At 35.4% G+C, this 22,841-nt stretch overlaps 1 protein-coding gene across 3 annotated transcripts in view; it reads left to right on the forward strand.

Annotated features, from left to right (window-relative positions):
- Positions 1 to 22,841, forward strand: part of TMEM161B (transmembrane protein 161B) — a 69,526-nt gene that overhangs the window by 13,511 nt on the left and 33,174 nt on the right. The window contains exons 2-4 of one of the 3 annotated variants that reach the window (XM_070517827.1): positions 9,412 to 9,515; positions 18,309 to 18,371; positions 21,113 to 21,196. Coding sequence is in view for 1 of the 3 variants with exons in the window: in XM_014857051.3 (XP_014712537.3) it covers positions 9,412 to 9,515; positions 21,113 to 21,196 (188 nt within the window). In the remaining 2 variants the exon portion in view is untranslated. The remainder of the gene's footprint in view (positions 1 to 9,411; positions 9,516 to 18,308; positions 18,372 to 21,112; positions 21,197 to 22,841) is intronic. The other 2 variants (XM_014857051.3, XM_044779993.2) reach the window with 2 other exon arrangements.

Genomic DNA, 22,841 nt, shown 5'->3' on the forward strand with positions numbered 1-22,841 from the left:
AAAACGTATGTGGTTGAGTTAAAATCATAGTTTTTGATAATTGTGTTTTATAGTTCCTTTTCTCTCATTTTACCTTCTTGTATATATAATTCTATATCTAGTTATAATTTGAACTTCAGTCTTGTGCTGCATAATGATGTTTTGGTCAATGACTGGCCTCATATTTGATGGTGTTTCCATAAGATTAGTACCGTATAGCCTAGGAGTGTAGTAGGCTATACCATCTAGGTTTGTGTAAGTACACTCTGATGTTCTTACGACGATGAAAATCACCTAACACATTTTTCAGAATGTATCCTCATTGTTAAGTGATGCATAGGACTATATGAAATTGCCATTTTGTAGGTCAAAGCAATTAAATATCTGTGATTTCATGTGATGCAATCAATAAATCTATATTAAATTTCAATAGATGGCCTTACTAATATTTTAGCTGCTTTCCTACCAAAACCTTTTATTATTTTCATTTCATTTATTTAGCAAAGGCTCCTTTTCTTATTTTCAGGCCTGTTTACTGTGTCTGTAAGGGCTCGACCTATGTTATAAAACTGGATAAAGACAGGATAGCCGTATAACCAACCCTGGGATTCTAGAGGTATTCTATGGGCAGGAATTCTCCTTGCCCATTCATGATTGTTTTATGCTGCTTTGACCTGCTTTGGCATTATATGGAAGAATTTATCTTCTGGATTAAATCTAGACAGCCCTCAATCCTGTTAAAGAACTTATTGGAAGTAATCATCTTTCAACAACCCAGCTTTGATCTGTCAATCCCCACAGTTCCTCAGACCTTTCTTCTCAGGCTCTAGACCTCCTCTCAGTCACATTGACAAGATCCTGACCTTGGTGTGGTTATTCTTCAAGGTCTCTCAAACTTTATCCGCTCAGTTTTTTAATTTAATACATCTCTATACCTATTTGTGCTTCAGTTCAGTGGGATGAGGTCTCATAAAGTTAACCTTCAGTTTAATGCCTTTGGTCTCATCTATTTCTGATTCTTAAGTGATTGAATTCCCACATTTAACTTCTTTCTAGAATATTCATCACCCCCCTAACATTGGTTCCTTCCCTTTTGCCTAAAGCATGTACATTTTACCACTTATAAAAATCATATTTTCATATGTGAGCCATTTTAGTGACCATCAGATTTTCCTCTTATTGCTTAGTTTCTCCAAGGAATAATTATGCCCATTATTTCCATCTTATCTTTACATAATCACCTAAGTTTTATCCTTACCTGCTGATACTTTTCTTGCAGAGATAATTACTAATCTCATGCCTGATTCTTTTTTTCCTTCTAAAGATCTTCTTAATTCTTTTTGATTTTACTCTTGTTTTTGAAGCTGTTTTAATTCAGGCTCTTAGGCTGTTGGTTGGTCTATTTCAACAGATTTCTGATGTAGTTCTTTGATTCCAGTTACTTTTACCCCTTTACTTAATTTTTTCCACTATAGTGGCAGTGTGATCCTTTCAAAATATATTTGGTTTGGTTACTTCCAGGCTTAAGATTCTAGACTTATTTCTAAGTACCTGCAGAAAAGTCCATTGTCTGCAGCCCATACCAAAGTCTGGTCATGGGGAACTGCTCATTATTTTGGATCATGCCATTTACTCTCTTTGTACACATAGGTCCATCTTCTAAACTTCTCTTCCTTTTCTGTCTAACAGTGGGATCCTTCTTTAACTTTGTAAGACTAGTTCAGATGTCACCTCTGTGAACCAGTCTTTCCCAGTTCTCCCATGTAGATTTAATTACTCTCTTTCTTGGAGTGCTCCAGTAACATTGGCACTGACCTCTACCATACCACTTATCACATATTACTTGTAGGTGGCGGTTAACACTTTAAGAGTTTGATAAAATCAACACAGGATAGAAGAAATGAGTTGTCCTCTCACCTTGAACTTAGATATGAATTGGTTCCAAGACCTAAGGTAGACTAGATTGTAGCCAAATCAATGGTATTTACATATCAAAAGATAGAATAATTTTTAGATAGGTTTTTGTCTAAAGAAAGAATATATCAATTGGAATGTAGTTTTATCAGTTTAGAAAAATAGTTTAAATAGCCAGAGTTGAACATATTTATCTAGAACTATTTAGGATTGAGAGTATTTTACACTCTAGAGGACTATTCTGTATATTTCTTCAGACTTCATTCAGCACTGCCTGAATGAAATATCTCTCAGTGCTGCCTTTTGCTCTAAATCACTACTCACCAAGCAGTGTGCTTATCATTTGAGTTCTGGTGTATCATTAAGACAGTAATTTAATGGAACACTTAGTGAACTTGAACATCTGATGCACTTGGTAGTTATGTTTCGCTGTAAATTAGTTGATAAAACTCTTAGAAACCTGATTATTGCCAGTCTATCTTGTGTAGATTGATTGTACCAGCAAATAATGTTTTCTGCATTTTCTGAAAAGCTGAGGATGCAACCAAGATGCTGTCTTTGGGAGGCCTGTCTAAGGCTTTCAGTCCGCTACCTTGAGCTTCCCTCAGTCTACAAGTTCCTGTCAGTAGCTGTAGGATTCTACCAATCACCCAAATGAGCACATCCTGAAATAACCTTTGAGACATTCCTCAGTCTTATTCTATAGTTGTTTTCCTTCATGTTCAGTCACACTCAAAGTTTGATTGGTTGTCTTTTGATGTACTTTTATCTTTGTTCTTTCTTTCCTAGTTTCAACCAAGTCTAGGTTTTCTCTTTAATTGATCAATATATTGCTGTCTAATTTTCTTTATATATTACTTGTATCATTTCATCCTCCTACTCATGCCTGTTTAAAAGTCTTCCAAGGTACTTTTTAAACACCTCAGCTAAATGTGTCCTCTTGGTTTTAGACTCTCAACAGTCTAAAATTCTGTCTTCATCTTATTTCTCGCAACTCTTTGCTGTATACTATAAAGTCTTCTCTGGTTAAGCTAGGCTTTTCGCTGTCCAGTGGTTACGCTGTGTTCACGTTCGTCATTTGCCCTGGAATTCCCTTCCCTTTGCTTTTCCATTTATGTAATTTTGGTTTCCATCTTAGGTCTCATCTACTCTATGAAGCTTTCATACCCACTTTTTTGAATTTTTATAACCCTTTGTTTATAGTACTGTGCAATTTTTTTTTCCTGCTTTTTCTCCCCAAATGCCCCCAGTACATAGTCGTATATTTTAGTTGTGGGTCCTTCTAGTTGTGGCAGGTGGGACGCCGCCTCAGTGTGGCCTGATGAGCGGTGCCATGTCCACGCCCAGGATCCGAACCCGCGAAACCCTGGGCCACTGAAGCAGAGCGCGTTAACTTAACCACTCAGCCACGAGGCTGGCCCCAGTACTATGCAGTTTTGCGCCCCCAATATTGTCTCAGTATATTTGTTGTTACCTAATATGATAATTTTGGATTTGAAGTTTTGTTAAGACGGATACTTTTGCATTAATGGCATTCATTCATTTATTCATTCAACAAATACTAAGTGCCTTGAACTATTCTAAACAACATCGCTCTAAGTATTTGACATATAACAGTAGTGAAACACAAAAATCCTTTGCCAAGTTCCTGATAACAGCCAGCAAGATGTTGGATGCATGTTGGGCAGATAGCCTGTATTTGTTAGTTAAATTTTTATTTGCTGTTTCTATTTATAGGTATAAATAGTTTCTATATGGCATAATTTGGATTTAGAGTGATTTTTAACGTCGTTTGACCAAGAACCTAACTCATTTGTCACGTAATGTGTAGTGATCCCTAGTTCTTATCACCAAAGTAAGAGAGGCTGCACCCCTACTTCCTGCAGTACTGCTACTACCTTTAGTACAGGTCCTCTTCTCATGCCCGGACAACTGTCTTGATGCTGCTGGGCTATCCCTCATCCATTCTTTACATGTATCCAGAGAGATTTTCTTAAATACTGATCTGATCAGATTACTTTTCATGGGTTTCCTGTTGCCTTCAGGTTAAATTCTAAACCTGCTAGTTTTGCCCTTCAGTATCTGGTTTTGGCCTCCTACCATCCCGTTTGAAGAAGGTATCACTGATGGTCCACCAAGCTGAGGCCACTGGATCTTGACTCCTGCTTTACCTTCCAAAATGCCCTTTCACAGCTTTTTGCCCCTAGTAATTTCTCTCTCTCCTTTTGCTGTGTTCTTGTAGAAACATCTGTCTGTGTTCTTAATGGTTCATTTACATTCCTAGTGGATTGGCTGTTCATTGATGGCAGGGACTGTGCTATTTCTCCCTATTGCATGCAAGTGGCTCAATGCTCAGCACGTGTAATTTGTTTCTTTTCTTTTTTTCTTTGAGGAAGATTAGCCCTGAGCTAACTACTGCCAATCCTGCTCTTTTTGCTGAGGAAGACTGGCCCTGAGTCAACATCCATGCCCATCTTCCTCTAATTTATATGTGGGACACCTGCTACAGCATGGCTTTTGCCAAGCGGTGCCATGTCCGCACCCGGGATCTGAACTGGTTAACCCTGGGCCGCTGAGAAGCAGAATGTGTGCACTTAACCGCTGCGCCAGCAGACAGCCCCTGTTTCTTAATAAATGTTCACCAAATGCACTGAATCAACTTAGTGGAAAAAGCATTAGATGGAAATTAGAGGTCTGGGTTCTGGATAAGAGTGTAACTGAATAGTTCTGTGATCTTGGTTGTTTGGACCCTGATTTCCTCATTTGCAAATTGTTCAGAGATAGTTTGTTTAAATGTTCAAAGGATGAATTCTAAATTTTATGTGAATCTAGGTTGAGATAACAAAGTTTATACCTTTAAATTATTTGACTATCTCAAAGAAGTCTGGCTCTGCATGTCTAGCTACCACTAAAACAACGTGTAAATAGCTAAGAAACAAAAAATAGGCAAGTCATTGGATAATACCCTCCTTCCTTTTTCTCCCTTCTAACTTATTCAGGGAGATGGTACTTCGAACTATTTGAGGTGGTCTGAGTCCCAACTATATATGTAGGTATGTCTTCTAATGGTAAACAATGTGTGCTTTGTTTCAGTCTGCTTATCAGCAGCAGAGCTAGTTTAATGAAACAAAACAAAATGTCAACTCCACTGAAGTTGACACAGTAGTCCAAGTTTGAATTTTAAAATTAAACCATGTTTATATTTAAGTTTTAGGAGCTTTATTTCCAATATTGACAAGCAAGATAAAATATTGCTATTTGATATATTTTATTTCTTGGAGAGTTGTTTAGTTTTCCTTAGTAAGAATTTTTTTAACTTACCCGGAAACAATTACTGACAGAAATTGAAATGATCATTCTTCTAGAGACTAAAAGCAAATAACTTTTTCTTGCTCTTTATGGCCTCAGGTTAATAGATGTGGAAAGGTTGAAACCTAAGTTGCTCCAGTGTTTTACTTTTCTTGGGTGCTTATGAGCTATTTCATAAATGACTCTCCCCAGTTCCAGTTATCAAGAGAATCAGGGCCTAAGGGCAGTGGATCTAGACAGAGACCATCTCTTAAGTCAAGTTATTGTTTTGAAGCTTTAATAAAACCATTAAGGCTACTTGAGTCAATGACCCATCTGGTTGTGTGTTTGAGACTTCAGCCATGATAGACTTTGTATCTTCACTGCATCTCTGCCCAGTTTAACAGTTTTGTTTTGTAAAATTTATGTTTGTTTATGGTTAAATTTATTTAAGCATTCTCTTTTAATTAAAAGTAGTGAAATATTCAGGAAATTTGATTTTTAAATTAAACATTTCAAAAATTCTGCTTTTGTATAAACTGAGATGAACGTAGACGTTAAGTTGGGCAGTGAAGTCAGGTTATTACAATGGTTAGTTTTTAAATTTCAAATAGTATCTCTTAGTTAATGAATCGAATACTTTGTTTTAATATGTTAATCCCTGGCATATACACTGTAATTAGTCAATTGAATAGTAATGTCTCAAAAGTTGATCTGTTTAGTATTAATAGTGTATTAATAGTATTAAATTGATAATTTGTAATTCTGTAAAATGATTGTAATTTTGAAAATATATTCCGAGGACTCTTTCCTCAGCCTATGTAAAAAGGAATAACTTTGGTGAAATATTTTTTCACTTAATTTAAAAATTACCTCTCTAAAAGATTAGGTAGATTACTGTATTGGGATAAAAGTGATATATTTTCTTTCAATATCATGTAATAAATAGTCATCTAACAATAGAAACATTCTAGGAAAGATTTATTGACTTCTCTTAGAAAGTGGGAAGGAGACTTCTATTATATAATAATATATTTAACATAGTATATAGATGAAGTTTGAGAAAGTATTTCAGCTTCATTTAAGAAGCCGGAAATGGTATAGTAAAGTAAAAGAATGGAGTGAGGTTCCACTTTCGCATTGAACAGTTTTCAGTCAAACATTAACCACAACACTGAGAATGTGCCAGCTCTCCTATGGTGCTTTCCTCTGTCAGGCTTGGTCTCTCTAATTCATACTTTGCCTCCATATTCCATCAGTCTCGGAATACTGCAGCAGTATCTTTAGAACCCATTTCTCTTCTGGGTACAGAGACCACAGCGTAATTTAAAGCTTCTTTATTTCTGGTCTGGATTATTGCAGAAACCTAGTTGATATTCCTATTTCTAGCTAATATAGTTTGCTAATTTTTAATAGTTTTTGCCTTCCTGTGCTTTACATCTTCAATAGTGAGTCTGTTAGCAGTATCTCATTATGCTTAGTGATTTGGAGTAAGAGGGGAGAATTCGGCAAAATGCCTCTCTTCCTCAGTTCATCACATTCCATCATATGTATCTTCCAGATCAGTCCTTCTGAAATGCCATTTAATACCTGTAGCATTTATTAGATGTAGTAAGATATGATTTCTGCTATTAAGGAGCTTACACTCTAATAAATTGTTATATGTTTGTGAGAGATTGTACTAGATGACCTTGAAGATTCTGTGATACTATCACATTTCTTTAAGGCTAGCTTGAGGTTCACTTTGTCCACAAAACTTCCCCTGACTAAAGAATTATCTTTTGGTTTTAAGTCTATAATCTCAAATAGACCAACCTTCTGACATACTTGCTAATATATTTCTTGGCCTTGGTCTGCCTGAAAGAGTTCTTTGTAATGGCGTTCATTGTATGGACATTGCAGAACTTCTATCACAAACTACACAGAAAATAGGATAGTAAATTCAAGTGATAGGAAATGTGCAACAAAAAAGGAATAATGTAACCTTTGATGGTAGATGAATATAAAAGTGATCTGAACCTTAACCTAGTTGGTAGAATTTAAGGCATTAAAATATCCACAGTAAAACCATAGTTGAGGTGAGTTTTGAAGACATTTTAACAACAATCCTGTTTAAGAGCCGATTTTACTTCCTTTTTTGGAGAACTGTGTCTACATATTTGTTCTTCTCTTTTAATTTGGCCTTTGGTCTTTTGCTGATTGGTCTATAAGAATTCTCTCTCTATATAATGTCTAATAAGTAAAATATCCCTTTGTGATGTGAGTTGGAAATGTTTTTTCCCAATTAGTGTTTCAACATTGTCTATATTGTTTCTCTATGCAGAAATTTGATTTTTTTTGTTAATAAAATTCATTTTTTAAAAGTTTTAGGTTCACAGCAAAATTAATTGGAAAGCACAGAGTTCCCTTATACTGCTGTCCTCACACACATACAGCCTCCTCTGCTGTCAGCGTTCCACGCCACAGTAGTACATTCGTTACAGTGATGAACAGTCACTCCAACAATTTGTTAAAATCAATGAAATTTAATTTTTTCAAGTTATTTTTTAGTCTTTTTTTATCACTTAGGAGACTGGTGTCATTTTTTGAAAGGCCTTCTCTATTCTTGAAATTTAAAAAAAAATGTTATCCTATAATAGTAGTGATAAAAATGACAATGATAACAAATAGTACTAACACATGTTGACTGCTTACTCTGTACCAGACACAATTCCTAACTACAGCTTGATTAGGTGGGTTGAATTATTAGCTTCATTTTATGGAAGAGGAAATAGAGGTATAGAATGTTTAAATAACCTGTCCAAAGTCACACAGCTAGTAAATGGCAGATTCTCTCCGAGGCAGTTTGGATTCAGAGTCCATGCTCTTAAGCCAATATGCTATTCTGCTTCTTTTTAAACATTTTAATATTTTTTATGTACTTGTATTAGGTTGGAGGTAGGGATTCGACCTTGTTTTTGGACTGCTTGATTAGAGGACGAGCCAGCAAAGAGGGCTGTGAAGAATTGATCATCAAAGTGGGAGTAAAGCAATGGATGTGGTAGACCTTATGGGATACTGCTGAGAATTTAAGATAAGGAAAGACAATTTGGCAAGATGAAGTGATCTTGATGGTAGAGGTTTCAATGGAATGGGCTGAAGCATAAGTCAGATGGGAACTGTGTGGGGATGTAAGAAAATAGATACAGTGAGAGCAAGTCTTTTGAAAAGTGGCTGTGAATATGAAGAAGGAGGAGTGCTGTAGAATAAGGGAAAATTATTATTTTTTAGAAGATCAAAGAGACGGGTCTTACAGTGCTGACAGGAAGGATTTAAATAGAGCAGAGATTAAAGAAGATAAAGGAGGGAAGTGCTTCATTAGTTGAGGTTCCTGAAAATCAGAGAGGTTGAGCTCTGAAGCACAGATGCAAGGATTTGCTTTATCTAGAAGATGCTCTGTTTTTTCTAGAGGGTGCAGAAAAAGACAGGTGCAGCCACAAGTGATTGCGAGCTTGTTGGTGGCGAGTGAGAATCCATATCTGATGGTGTTTTTATTTTCTCTGTGAAGTAGATATCCTCTACTGAGTGGAGGGTTGGAAATTTAAGGGAGGTTAGAGGTATGAGAGGACAGGGTTTGAGTTATTCATGGAGAATAGGGGAGAGATTAATGAGAGCAAACTAAGGGGATTTTTGGACATTGTTGAAGGCCCACCCACTGGAAGTTGGTGATGACAGCATGAGTGAAATTTTTTTTCTAGTGACTTTTGGGCCTATTCTGCCATCACACTTAATATAATTAGTGCCCTTTAATCATTCACTACCACCCTAGAATTAAAAAATAGGCAAAGTTCTTTTAAAGTTTGCCAAGCTAGTGTTTTAAGTATGTTGAATAGAGTAAATTTGGAGAAGGATGAAAGAAGTCACTACTTTTCACTTCATTTTGATATCTTGAGGTAATGGAGAACATTTCTTGGGAATAGATTTTGAATGTGTATGCTAATTAATTTAACTTTTGTTTACATGGATGTGACCCTTGGGTAATTTGTAGAGGATTATGAGATGAGATTAAATATTTTAACTTTAAATGTATGTGGTCTTGAATGCTTAAATGTCAGAATAATATGCAGTATTTTAACAATAAACTCATTTTTCTTAAAGTATAAGTTTCAAAATATATAGAAAATTTTCCAGCAACGTCCTCAAATCTAAATTCATTCATAGTTAAATTTGTTTGTTTGTTTTTTTACACAGGGTGTAATAGGTATACAGCTGGTCGTTACCATGGTGATGGCCAGTGTCATGCAGAAGATTATACCTCACTATTCTCTTGCTCGATGGCTACTCTGTAATGGCAGGTAAGGCAAGGATAGGTTGATTGTGACTGGCACTTTCGAATCTCTATTTAGTTTATCAGGCTGATTAACTTATTAGAAGTTAAGCACTAATTCCTATTTCCTAAAAACATGACGAAGGAAAGTTAGGAGAAAAATCTAGCTTCCTTATTTCTCTTATTTGAGATATTAGTAGTTTGTCTGTTTAGCACAAAGGTAATAGGGTCCTGGTCAGTAATTCAGGACCCCTCTTCTTCTTCCCTGTCCCCTTCTGTCCATGGCCATTGAAAATACCATGTAACTTTTCTAGTTGGTTAAAAAAAAGTTGGTCTGTAGTGGGATGAGACTATAAATTGAAGTGCTTAAATATTTTCACTATTGTTGAAAAATGTTACTCAAAGCGTATGTCTTATTGTTGGTGGCTCAGTTGAGAGTTTATTTTGAGTTAGGAATTCTTTGTTTTACTGCAAAGAATTTTAAACTTTAGCAAGGAGGGGTGAAGTTATTTTGTAGGATTTTAATTTTGTCTACTGTACTACAAGCCTTACTACTCTTCCCCTCTCCTTCCACAAAGGAGCTAAATTGCCTTGCAGAATTTGTACAATAAAATAATAAAATCAAAAGTAGAGAAATTAAATATAGGATATGAGGCAAATGGAGGGAAACTCTGCATCAGAAATACAGGCCAAAATCCTGTGTAATTGTGAAAGGTAAATTATAGATTTGGTACCATGACTATAGTTTTACTCCAATTATTCATCTCCGATAAATAACCAAATTCTGTTACTGATTTGTATGTCCATTTTCTTTTGTCTAGACTCTTGAAATTAGGAAACAATGGATAACTCTCATCCTTCCAGTGATTTTATATACTGCAAGATAAATAATAAGCTTTTAATTCAGGGCCATTCTATCCACAAAGCTTAAATTTCATCAATAGAGTTTATGTTCTCATATTAACTATTTATATTCTTCTTCTCTGTGCTTTATACTTTTTCCATAACAATGTTGAAACATAGAAAAATATTCAGACTGCTTAAAAATTTTTTTTTGAACACTGTGATATATACGCAGAATGTGTGAGAGAACAGCTGTTTAAAAACGTCTATTTTATTAGCAAAATAAATAACGACTAAAGTTTTCTTGAAGTGGAAAGCCTCTATCAGAGGTATTTATAAGTGAAAAATCAATCATCTGTGATTAGTTTTTAACTAGGTAGGTTTATGCCCTCTGCAATCTTATTTACTTTTTTTGCCTAGCAAAGTCCTTTTCCATAGCTCATTAAAGGGTAAACCTCAGCTGGGCAAATTATCATTCTCTCTAAATAAATGGAAACTGATAAGTAAATAAACCAGATAAAATACATTAAGGTAGCTTATTTTCTACCACGAGTTACACATTTCTAGACTCTGTTTATGATGAGTCTCCAGTAAGACTTCCAGATCTCCTTTTGGCTGTAAAGATCTTGGCAGTCTTGTCCAATTTTAGTCTACAGGCATTTCCATGTTCTTACATAATCTGCTTTCCATTTGTTTCTGTAAAACTTATATTCTCCAATAAAACCTGAAACTCCAGAGATTAAAAACCTGATTCTCTTCTCTTTGTTAATATTGGAATAATATCTACTGTCTACTGTACTAAAGGCTACTTTAAAGTCTTTACTTTTTTGACAAATATGTCATAAGTATACATACTACTGATTTGAGGGAGAGCCCAACCTTTACAAATAGACATGAAATTAATATTTTTTGTGATTTGCTTTTATAAGCAGATTAACTTTAATGTTAATTAATGCTGTCTCTATTTTCAAATTGGGTTCCAAGGATACCAATCAGAATTTTCCAGCAATAGCTGCTTTTCTGCTATAGAATTTCATTTCCTACTTGTTTTATTCTGTGTTTTTAGGATCATCTACCTTTCTTTAATGTTAATCTTGAAACTTTTAGGTCATGAAGCCAAATTGCTGAATGTTGTTGCCTAACATCATTGAATAAGGTCATTGATTGTACATTTTTGGGATAGTTACCATTTTACCAACCTTCTGTGATATGAAGTGATACTGTTTTAATTTTGAGAAAATCTAAAATTCCTTCTAAATTGCTCATGTAAAAATCTTATTGATCAGAAATGACAGTTTGCATTTGAAACTATATGATGCTGCTGAGTTGAAGAAAGAGAAAAATGTGAGAGCATTCTTTATCATCTGTAAAATGTTTAAAGGAATTTAGGGGGAGAGGCTCATGAGGACTTTTAAATTATGAATAGTATAGGATGACTTGGGAGTGACTATATTGACCAGAACTATTTAATAGAACTATTCAAATGAATAGATATGTAGATACCATGATAGGGTAATCATGAGTAAGACAGAAGAAATTTCTTTTTAGTTTCTGTATATATTGTCTTAATATTTATTCCACTAGTATTGTATCTTCAAATTGTAAATAAATATCCATATTTTTCTTAAAAGTTATAGCTTTTCGTTTTGTATCATATACATTAATTTCTGTCTATGTCTCTCATTGGCCTCTGTCTCTTTTGGAATGGAGGGTTTGAAGTGGCACCTGGTTCTATTATGTTGACTCAATGAGTAAGCCTGCCATTTTCCTGCAGAAGTCAGTACTTTGAGGGAATAAGCAATTTTTGCTTATAAATTAGCAGCCCGTTGATTTTTAATATAAAAAACTTGACTAGTTTTCTAGGTCTCGTTAAATAACAACATTGCCATTAGTATTGTAGATCTCTAGTTTTTTAAAAGCTGCGCTTTGTTTAGCCTGGTTTAATTCCATTAGTATTCCTTTGTAATATTATAAAACTCCCTACTGATAAATTTCTCATTTGGATCTGTACACTCTGAGCTAGGTAGGAAAGGAGATGTATTGGGGCATGTTATGACCTCAGAAATCTCAGTGTCTAAACTTAAGAAAAGTTTTGCATTCAGTTTCCTTAGACAGGAGTCAGGGTCAAATGAGGGAATCAGAGAGGAGCTGGGCAAGCCATCTCGCTAGATCCTTCACAAAATGATGTTTCAGGGATTCACCTATCTTTCAAGTGGTGACTTAAGGTTCCTTGGCTTATCTTATGGTTCCTCTGTTCCTCCTGCTACCTTGGTGTCCTCTGTTAGATGCTCTGCCAGTTGGCAAGTAAAGAGAGAGTGGGCTATGGATCTTTCAGGAGATTTGAGAGGCCAAGCTTAGAAGTAGATATATCATTTCTGCCCATATTACATAAAGGGGCCTTCTGACTAGTACCGGCCAAAGTGCGAGGGAGATGGGGAAGTGTAGTTTTCCTTGTACCTAGAAAGTAAAAGCAGGATTGGGGAGTGCCTAGTCCTTCTCTGCTGTACGTGATATTGTCTCCATTTTTACACATGAGAAAACAAGTTTTAACTTTACTCACATTCACTTATCAAAAAATGAAACAGATCCAGGCCTCTTACGCAGAAGTCTGATACTCAGTCTGGTATTTATTTGATTTATGGCCGGTCGTCAACTTGAGACCTTGTCCTAGAGCTGACATACTTGAACAGAGTTTAGAATTTGGTGGAGGTAAACTTTTCTACAACCACTGTGACTTCTCTTGGCAGTTTACAGAGTACTTTATTTAAGATTTTTTATCTACCTTTTTTTTCGTAGCTGCACTTATTAGCGCTTTTGACAATACCCTTCAGGTTATATAGGTGGTCTGTGGTTTCTCACTGTATTATTATGGCTTTTCTATGACTACATAGCCACCTTTTATTCTAAACTAAATTAAAACACATCAGCAATGATTTTGATTACCAAAAGCATGCTAAGGATGAAGTAGAGCTTAATAAATATTACCTGTTGTTCAAATTATACCTCTTGCTTCACCATTTGAGATTACATTTATTCCACATTACTAAATTATATTTTGTATTCAATTCTATTAGTTTTTTTAATAGACAAATATTTTTCTTCTAGAAAATGTTATTCTCCTTTTTTATGTGACCTTTTATATGACTTTCAGATTTTGTTAAAGGGATTCTCGCTTTAACAAGAACTTAAGTAGCAAGATTTCTTCATCCTGTAAGCTGTGAACGTCTATTATTGACCTTGAGAAACTCAGTTGTGACGTGTCTGGTGCTCTCAGGTTGCTCCATTCCTTTCTCCCTTCCCAAAGGGAAAAAAAATTATGGGAAGTTGGTTTCTCTGTACCTTTAGTATGAACTGCTTTCCCTAACATGAGGAAAACTTGTTCTAACAGTTACTTAGATGATCTAAAGATGTTAGTTCTTTATCATGTCCAGCATACCACTGATTTGTAGCCAAAGTGTTCTCTACTTTCTATTGTAATTAAAGTTCCTTTTTGTTTTGAAGTTTGCTTGGCCCCTCTTTTCATGGAGAGGTAAGTGATAGGTTACATTCTTTGTACATTTGAATAGTGGGTTTTGCATGAGGATTAGGGTTTTGCTTTTTCTTCATAATAGCTTCCTTGCTGAACCTGCTTTCCATTTTCCTGATTGTTCAGCTCAAACCCTGTGCATTTTTCTCTACCCCTTTGTTTCCCTAGGCTCTCACTTTGGTCTGCTACTTCCCTTCATATGTCCCTCATAGAAAACATGTTACAGTCAGATTTATTCTGATTTTGTCTCATCCTAAATTGAGTAAAGAGGGTCTAACAACACCTTCATATTCAATTGGTCTAATTCTTTTTGCCTGTTCTCTTTTGCATGTTGCCTGATCTAAGAATCTGCAAGTTCCCTTGGTGAGAGAAACCTACTATTCAAATGCACAGTAGGTGGGACCTATGACCTAAGGGAAAGGTTTAAACCTTCAGCTACTACCCTTATGGAATGCCTGAGTCCTTGCTCTCCTTGCCTTAGCTGTCTTAACTGCCAGTTCCAGAGTGTAATGATATTCTATTAAAATCTCCAATAAATAACAGGAGAAGGTATATTTACAACAAATGATATTTTAGCTACTTGTACTGAAAGGTTTTCTAGATTTTAAGTGGTATTTGTTTTTTCTTAAGTTGATTTTTTTTTCTACTTGTCAAAATTAGGGAGATTTAGAGTGGAGATTAAAGTGCTCTTTGGTGACCTATGTTGTGTACCCTGAAATAGAGTTTTGTATGATTATTTTTGTATTAAAGCTTTTTTGTTTACTTATTTATTTTTTGTGAGGAAGATTGGGCCTGAGCTAACATCTGTTGCCAATCTTCCTTTTTTTTTTCCTTGAGGAAGATTGTCACTGAGCTAACATCTATGCCAGTCTTCCTCTATTTTTTATGTGGGGTGCTACTACAGTATGACTTGATGAGCAGTGCTAGGTCCACACCTGGGATCTGAACCTGCGAACCCCGGGCCTCCAAAATGGAGCACGTGAACTTAACCACGACAGCACCAGGCCAGCCCCTATTAAAGTTTTTTAGCTTGCTCTCAGTACTAAGCTTTTCTATATTTGTTCATGTTCAGATTTCCATTTTAAATTTCTGAAATTTTTACTTCTGAAAAACTTTAAAGTGATTTGCTTTAAATGACATTGCTGCATAAATTTTTTGAAGCATCTAGGTCAATCCAGTCTGTATTTTATGATACATATTTTTTCAGTGCTGTTGAACTGCTTTAGTAAGAAAGGTTGTGGTCATTGAAAAATTATTTCAATAATTTAGTGGAGTGTAACACCAGGTTGTCTTTATTATCTGAGATACTGCTGACAATCTGAACGTAAGTAGAAAAAGCCACTGAATAGTCAAGGTAAATGTCATAAAATACACTGAAATCAATACATTTAATTTAAATGCAAGAGGTTCAGTTTTTTAGTGAGATCCTATTAATACTTACTCTTTATTTTTTAAAAAGTTTATTTTTTTCCATAGCAAATAGTCCATGCCTACGATATAGAAAAAGATGGTAAATTGATAACAAGGAAAAATAAGAGGGAAGGGACTGTGTTCCCATGAGCCAGAGACAGTCACTGTAAATCTTTTTGTATTTCCTTCTAATCTTTTCTGTTCATATTTTCCCCTCATGGTTGTGATTATATTGTGTGTACAATTTTACATCCTATTCCTTTTGCTTAACGTTAACATAAAGAATTTTTCTCTAATTGTGTTTTGTAACTATTATTATTAACTGCTACGTAGAACCCTAAAGCTAATAAACTTTTATATCTGTCTTCCAAGCCCATATTAGAAAGACATAGTCACAGTACTGCAGTTGCAAGCAGATTGCAAGTCATTTTGCTGAGATAGACATATTAACTAACAGCAAAGGACAAGACTAAAAATTGAAACCAGAGCTTGAAGTATAGTAGATGGGAACCATGTGTTATGGAATCACACTGTGTGTGAAGCGCTGACTGTTGAGGAAAATTGTGCAGCTCTACTTCGAGGTTTTAGTTTATATTCATGATCTTAGACCTTGGGTGGCCACTCCATGCTGCCTGGTAGTCTTTGCATACTTCACTTCTCAGACAGCTTTTTCAACCTAAATCTTTTTCCAAACTTATGCCGGCCTCAGCCTCGCTCTGAGCTCTTGGGACCAGAGCCCATCACTCTCATCTTCACACCACTAAAACCACAATCTTAGTTACATGTGCAACCCCTCTTTGTTTCTCTAAATGTTTATATATTTTAATTTTGGCCTATGGAGGAAGTGTCCTGTCAGAGGCCAGTTCCTGCATCTGTGCTTTGTACCCCATTACCTCTAATTTTCACCCAGACTTTGCTGCTTTGGCTGTTTCCTTCCTTCTGTGTCATTAATTACTTCATTTCTGTTGAGTTATTCCTGTTAGCACAGACTTAAAGGAAAAATCTACCATTAAAAGTAATAACAACAACAAATAAAGAAGAGTCACAACCTTGCCTCCCTTCCTTCTTATAAAACAAGCCCCTCCCATCTCCATTCCCTAGTTTTTGGCCTATTTCCCTGTTTTCATTTTTAGCCAGATCTTTTACATGCGTTGTCTTCATAAACTCTACTTTTCACTTCCTTATTAACTGTTTAGCCTTCTACCATGTTTTGTTTTCTCCTTAGGTGATCTTATTAATTCTTATGGATTTAAATACCACAATTACGTAATGACTCCAAGTTATCTCTGAGCTCCAGGTTCTAATATACAGTGGCCCGCTTGATATTTTCACTTGATGTCTCCTAGTTACTTAAAAACTCAGCATGTTTAAATTCTTGGTTTATTTCTGCTCTAATCCATCACAGAAAATGTACCACCATCTTGCTCAAATCAGAAATGTACATGTTATCCTTCATTTCTTACTTTCCTTCACTCTCTACCCATAGTCCATCAGCAAGACCTGTTGATTTGATATCCAGCATGTATCTCTCTGCTCTTCTTGCCTCCCCCTAATTCACAGAGCAGCAAAAGAGATCTTAAAATGTATTGTTATTTCTCTCTCCTGCTTTGAGAGCGTTATTTTAGCATAAAATTTAAACTCCCTAGTGTGACCCAGCAGGCTTTGCATGTTCTGTTCCTATCTTAGCTCTTCAGCCTCCCTCATGTGTTACTCCTTGCACATGGTGCTACTGCACTGTCCTATTTCCTTTCATGCCTTTGTGCTTTTGGACGTGCTGTTCTCTGCCTGGAATGCTCTTCCCCTCCATTTTTCTCATCCTTTAGGTTTCCTGGATAAATGTCGCCTCAGAGAGGTTTCCTAACCTAATACCAAGCTTCCTCTCTCATTCTCACCACTTGTTTGGTTCTTTTGTGTGGTATCCAATTTATGGTTTTTTTGTCATTTTTTTTAATTGGTTAAATTCTGCCCCAACTGGAATAAAAGCATCAAGAAAGCAGTGACTTTGGCATTATTGTGTGTGATTGTATGTCTATTGTCTAGCACAGTGCTCAAGCATAGTGGGCTCCATAAATGTCTGATGAATGGATGAATGGATGGGTGGATAGATGAGTAACAGACTGGAAGTGGCCCTAAGAGCCCCCAGCATCCTTAGATTTCAACTGTGAACGATAGTTGTTACTAATGAAGATGACCTGAATTGTCCAGTAAGAAGTGTAATAAATGTCATCTATTTTAGAAAAATGGGTTCACAAAGTAGTATTAAACAAGCTTGAGTATATTTGAAAAGAAAATGGGTCCTAGAAAATATAAGGGTCTTAAAATATTTCATTATTATGGGACTCTAAATGTAACCTAAGTTTTCGTATTTCTTTCACTGATTATTTCTCAAAGCTACACAACTAATTTTAGTCTTTATAAATGAATTATTGCTTGTGTTCTTCTAAATGTTATGCACTCAATTCTCATCATTTGTAGATTCTATATTTGTGATTTCCCTACTTGGTAAAATTTATTTGTAACCCCAAAAGCCATACTTGTCTTGCTTTTGAGTTTGTTTGTAGACATATGCAGAGTGGCAAAAAATTTGAGTGGCCCATGTTCCCAGCTGAGGCCTTCCTGTTTCACCTCTCATGTTGTAAACAAGTATGCTTTTCATGGTTTACTTAATGCCACATTTTTCACAGTTTTGCTTTTTGTTGATGACCTTGCTCTTGAAAATGGCCCTAAGGCATCGTGCTAACGTGCCTTCTAGTGTTCCTAAGTGCGAGAAGGCTATGATGTGCCTTATGAAGAAAATTTGCTGGAAATATTCTCAGAACTCAGGAAAATACTATACTTATGAATACAGTTATTAGATAAGCTCTGTTCGGGCATGAGTTATAGCACTGTGGGCCATGAATTTAATGTTAATGAATCAACAATATATATTAGATAAGGTATCTCTAAACAGAAACACACATAAAAACAATGTTACATATTGATTGGTTGATGGAAATGTTGTAACCAGAAGCTTGCAGGAACCTAACCCTGTATTTCCCCTAGGAGCAATGGTTCACTGTTCGCGGAGACTTTATAGAACGTTACCGCGAATAGCAAGAATCGACTGTAAGTTAAAATTCTGAACTTCAATCGAAATTTCAGGAAGTGCCTCTTCACCCATGTTAATTAGGGTTTAGGGACTTTTTGGTTGGGATATATATTTTATTCTAAAATTCTTGAACTAGGAGCAGAACTAAATTCATTTTGGCTCAGTGATCCTTTTTTAGCACTTACTGTATGCCAGTAACTGTACCAGTTTTGAGTATACAAAAACAAGTTATTCATAAAATTTTCACTCCAAGAATCTTTCAGTTAGGGGAATATGTCATTTTAATCCACCTGCTCTGATAACAACTGGAGTTCAATTTTGACAGTAACTACCTGGAGTTAGCACAGACCCCACAGGTTAAAGATGAAGTCCTCCACAAGAATGCCCAGGCTTCAGATGCCAGCTGCAAGTTCTTGGGATTGCCAGGCCACGTGTACTTCTGACAACTGGCTACCAGCTACAAATAAGGACATTCCTAAGACCCCCCAGGTTCAATAATTTGCTAGAATGACTAGAACTCAGGAAAGTGCTATACTTATGATTACAACTTTATTGTCACTATTGCACATAAGATGAGGTTTGGGAAGAACCACAGAGTTTCCATGCCCTCTCCCTGTGGAGTCAGGGCATGTCACCTCCAGGTACATCAGTATGTTGACCAACCAGGAAGCTGTTCTGAGCTTTGGTGTTCCGAGATTTTATGGAGCTTCATTACGAAAGTATTATTTTAAATCATTGGCCATGTGATTGAAGTTAATCTCCAGCACCCCCTCCCCTTCCTGGAGGTAGGTGGCTGAAAGTCATGACTCTAATCACATGGTTGATATTTCTGGTGACCAGCCTCCATCCTGAAGCTATCTGAAGTCCTCTGTGAGTCCCTCATTATTATAACAAAGACACCCTCCTATCACTGAGCAAATTTCAAGGGCTGTTGAAGCTCTACCAAGAACTGGGGACAGTGACTAGATATATTCTTTATTATGCTACAGGGAGACTGCCTTATAAACAGTAAAAGGTAGATTAAGAGTTTGTCAGGGGCATAGGTGTTTACAAGCAGAGAGAAAAATATATGCAAAAACACCAAGGGATGAAAATTTGTGGAATAAAATGTCATTTAGTCTAGGTAGAATGTCATGTTCAAAAGGAAAATGGTTGAAGGTTAATGGTGAAGTAAACGATAATCAGCTCATGAAAGGCTGTGGAAACAGCAGATCACAAACCTTATACACATTTGGGTCTTGTAATGTGTGTTAGAACTTTAATGGAAATTTTCAAACATACACAGAGTGGACAGAATAATATAGTGAATATATAATGAGCACCTGTACTCATCACAATTAATAGCTGATGGCAAACTTGTTTCGTCTGTGCTCCCCTTCATCTCTCCTTCCCCCAACATATATTCTGTAGCAAATATTATTATTTCATTCTTAGATATTTCAGAGTATATTTCTAAAATATATGAGCTTTTAAAAAATTGCTGTAATCCCATTATTACAGCTGAAAAGTTTTAACATTTATTTCTTAACATCATCAAATATCCATTCATTACTCAAATTGCCAGTTATTCAGAGTTTTTAAAAACAGCAAAATCAGTTGCTAACATTTTTAAAAGATTGGGATACTTCCTTTTAAAAATTTCTCTGAATTTTTGTAATTGAAAAATTAGAAGGTCTCGCAAAACTGGGTATTTTGTTTCTCTTTTATAACAACAGGACCTTGGTCAAGGTTCTTGCATAGCTTCCTTCCTCACTTTACCCTGTGAGGAGTTTTGGAAAGGATTTAAACAGACGTATATCTTGATAAGATTTGCATTATGGAAAAATAGCAAAAAATTCGATCAGAATGCGTTTAGGAAAGTGTCCAGGGGAACGCAAGGAGACCAGTTAGAGAGTTTTGCTATAGTAAGCTAGAGAGGAAGACATGCTAAACTAAGATCTCAATTCAGATCCTTGCAAGAGAGCAGGCAGTTTTAGAATTTTAAGAGTTAAAGAATAGAGTTAATGATAATATATGGAGAGGACACGTTGAAGATAAAGCCTGGATATCAAATTTAGGTGGCTGGTAGATAGGAAGTTCAAGTGAGACAGAAAATTGAGAATGAGCAGGTGAGTGTTTTGGAGGGAATAAATGATTTGTTGGGGTGTTTTGATGGTGATGAAGGCGAATACACTTGGTTGTTCTTGGAGCCCTGACCAAAGAGGGTTAGCTAGAGCCAAGAGGAAAGGGTTTTGTAAATACAGCAATTTACTCCAAGTCTTATACACATAAAGTTTGAGAATTCTCCAGCAAAAGTAAAGGAGGGAAAGAAAGGAAAGGAAAGCAAAAACTACTTGTAGTTTTGAGGGCAGTCAAAGGACTCTCTTTTTAAGATAAACGTCAATTCCTTCTATGTAAGTAAAGGATGGTTGGAGAATTCTAATGTGCTCCTGCCAGCTTGCCTGCAGAGTTCACTCTATCTGCTTTGAATAGTAAGCTGATATGATCTTAATATATGTTAATACATTGTCAGTTGTAAGAAGTATACCTACAAACAGCATTGCAGGGTCTGGCATGTAGTAAGTGCTTGGTAAGTGTTTGCTGGATTTGAATCTAAACCCTTATAAGGCTTTAGCAGTGCTCTCTGTTTCAGATTAGAGTTTTTCACCTGATACTTCCCTGCAGTTTCTTCCCAAATAGGAAACTCAATAAATATTTGTAGAATAGTTGAGTAAGTCTGGTGATTTTAATTGCTTTAAAAGAATTCCTCCTTTCTTAGTTTGAGGTGGTATCAACATCCTACAGAAGAAGAATTAAGAATTCTTGCAGGAAAGCAGCAAAAAGGGAAAAGCAAAAAAGATAGGTAAGTTATGTTTTTGAACTTATAAAGTGTGAAATATTTGACACAATTTATGTCAATATAGTTTTATACTTTGATTAAAGGAACATTTACTGATTATGCCATAAAGAGTTGATAGATTTGAGATCAAAACCCATGATCTAAAATAATATTGAATCACCCTTTAAGAAAAATCAATATGTAGTAATCTAATATAAAAGCACAAAAGTAATTGTTTTACTTAAGAATTGTTAAGTTTATTCTTCGTGTTTAAATTATGAAAACAATGTAGCCATCATCTTAAAATTTAGTGAGAGTTGGTGGGGGAGAAACCCATAACCCACGTCTTTATCCTACAACTCATTTAAAGATACTAGTTGGTTTGGGTTCTTTTCCAGGTTTTGCTACCCCTCAGTATTATGATATTGGGTAAATTCACCTGCTTTTGACCTCTGTTTCCTCATTTTTTTAAATAAAAGGGGTGGACAATAGAACAGGTTCCATTCAGCTGCTGAATATTATATCAATGTTTAAAGTTTATGAAGAAAACTGCCTGTTAATAAACCTCACTGAATGGTCTATAGCAGCCTCATCTTTAAAATGGAAGGACCAAACATAGTAATTTTGAAGGATCCTTCAAGCTTTAAGATTTTATCTCTCTATTTAAATTGAATTCTCAAGGAGAGTGTATGTTAATTAGCCCCTTTGAATAGGCTTTAGTTTCCTCAGCTGGAGAGGACTTCTTAGGACCTGAAACTGTGGTTCTGAAAAATTATAAAATGTCAGTGACAACAAATTGTCACCAAACTTCTCATGTATATCATAAAAGTTATATTAACCTGGGCTAATACGTTTGTGCTAAAAAAATTCTTTAAAAATTAATAATTATTTGGCCTGAAATTGGAAATTTTAAAAGATTGTCTTTTCTGATCTTGCTTCCATTCTCTTTTTCACTTATCATTACATATACACCTTGAAGCTTTTTGGAATATTAACTGTAAACCTGCCTTCTCTGTATTCTGATAGCTGTGTTCTTTAATAAAATATTCCTGCCTCACATTACAATTTCCAAAGCACTTTTACACACAGTTTTACTTAATCCACACAGTAACTTTGAACATTAGCTATTAATTTAATTTATGTTTTACTAATGAGGAAGCTGTTGATCAAAGATGTTAAATGAGTTGTCCCACTTCACATAACTATTCAGAGTCAGACTTTTTAAATCTAGGTTAGTTTGTAGTTTCTGTGATTCTTTTTAACTACTCCACATCTGCCTATTCAGAGCTACTATGTTCAACGTTTGTAACATCTGGTTATGTAGTATAGCATTTATTTTACAACCATTTGAATAATTCTTCTATGCCTTGCAGTCAATAATTTTGCTATTTTTACAATAATTTTTATATGTTGAAATGATTTACATTTACAAAAAGATGCATTAACAATACTGTTTTGTTCCAGGTAGCAATAATTATTTTTTGATTTATTGACATGAATTAATATTTTTACTGAGGTTTTCCCAGTTTATATTTGTTCAAGAATAAATGCAAAATTGTTTCTTGGTATTGTAATTAATGTTACTGAAACTTAGTTTATTACTTTCTATATGTGTTTGGTTGTCTTTAAAAATTAAATCTGGGAATGATACACGTGCACCTGAAGAATT

The sequence above is a fragment of the Equus asinus genome, chromosome 9 (genome assembly GCF_041296235.1).
Source record: "Equus asinus isolate D_3611 breed Donkey chromosome 9, EquAss-T2T_v2, whole genome shotgun sequence".
NCBI lineage: Eukaryota > Metazoa > Chordata > Mammalia > Perissodactyla > Equidae > Equus > Equus asinus.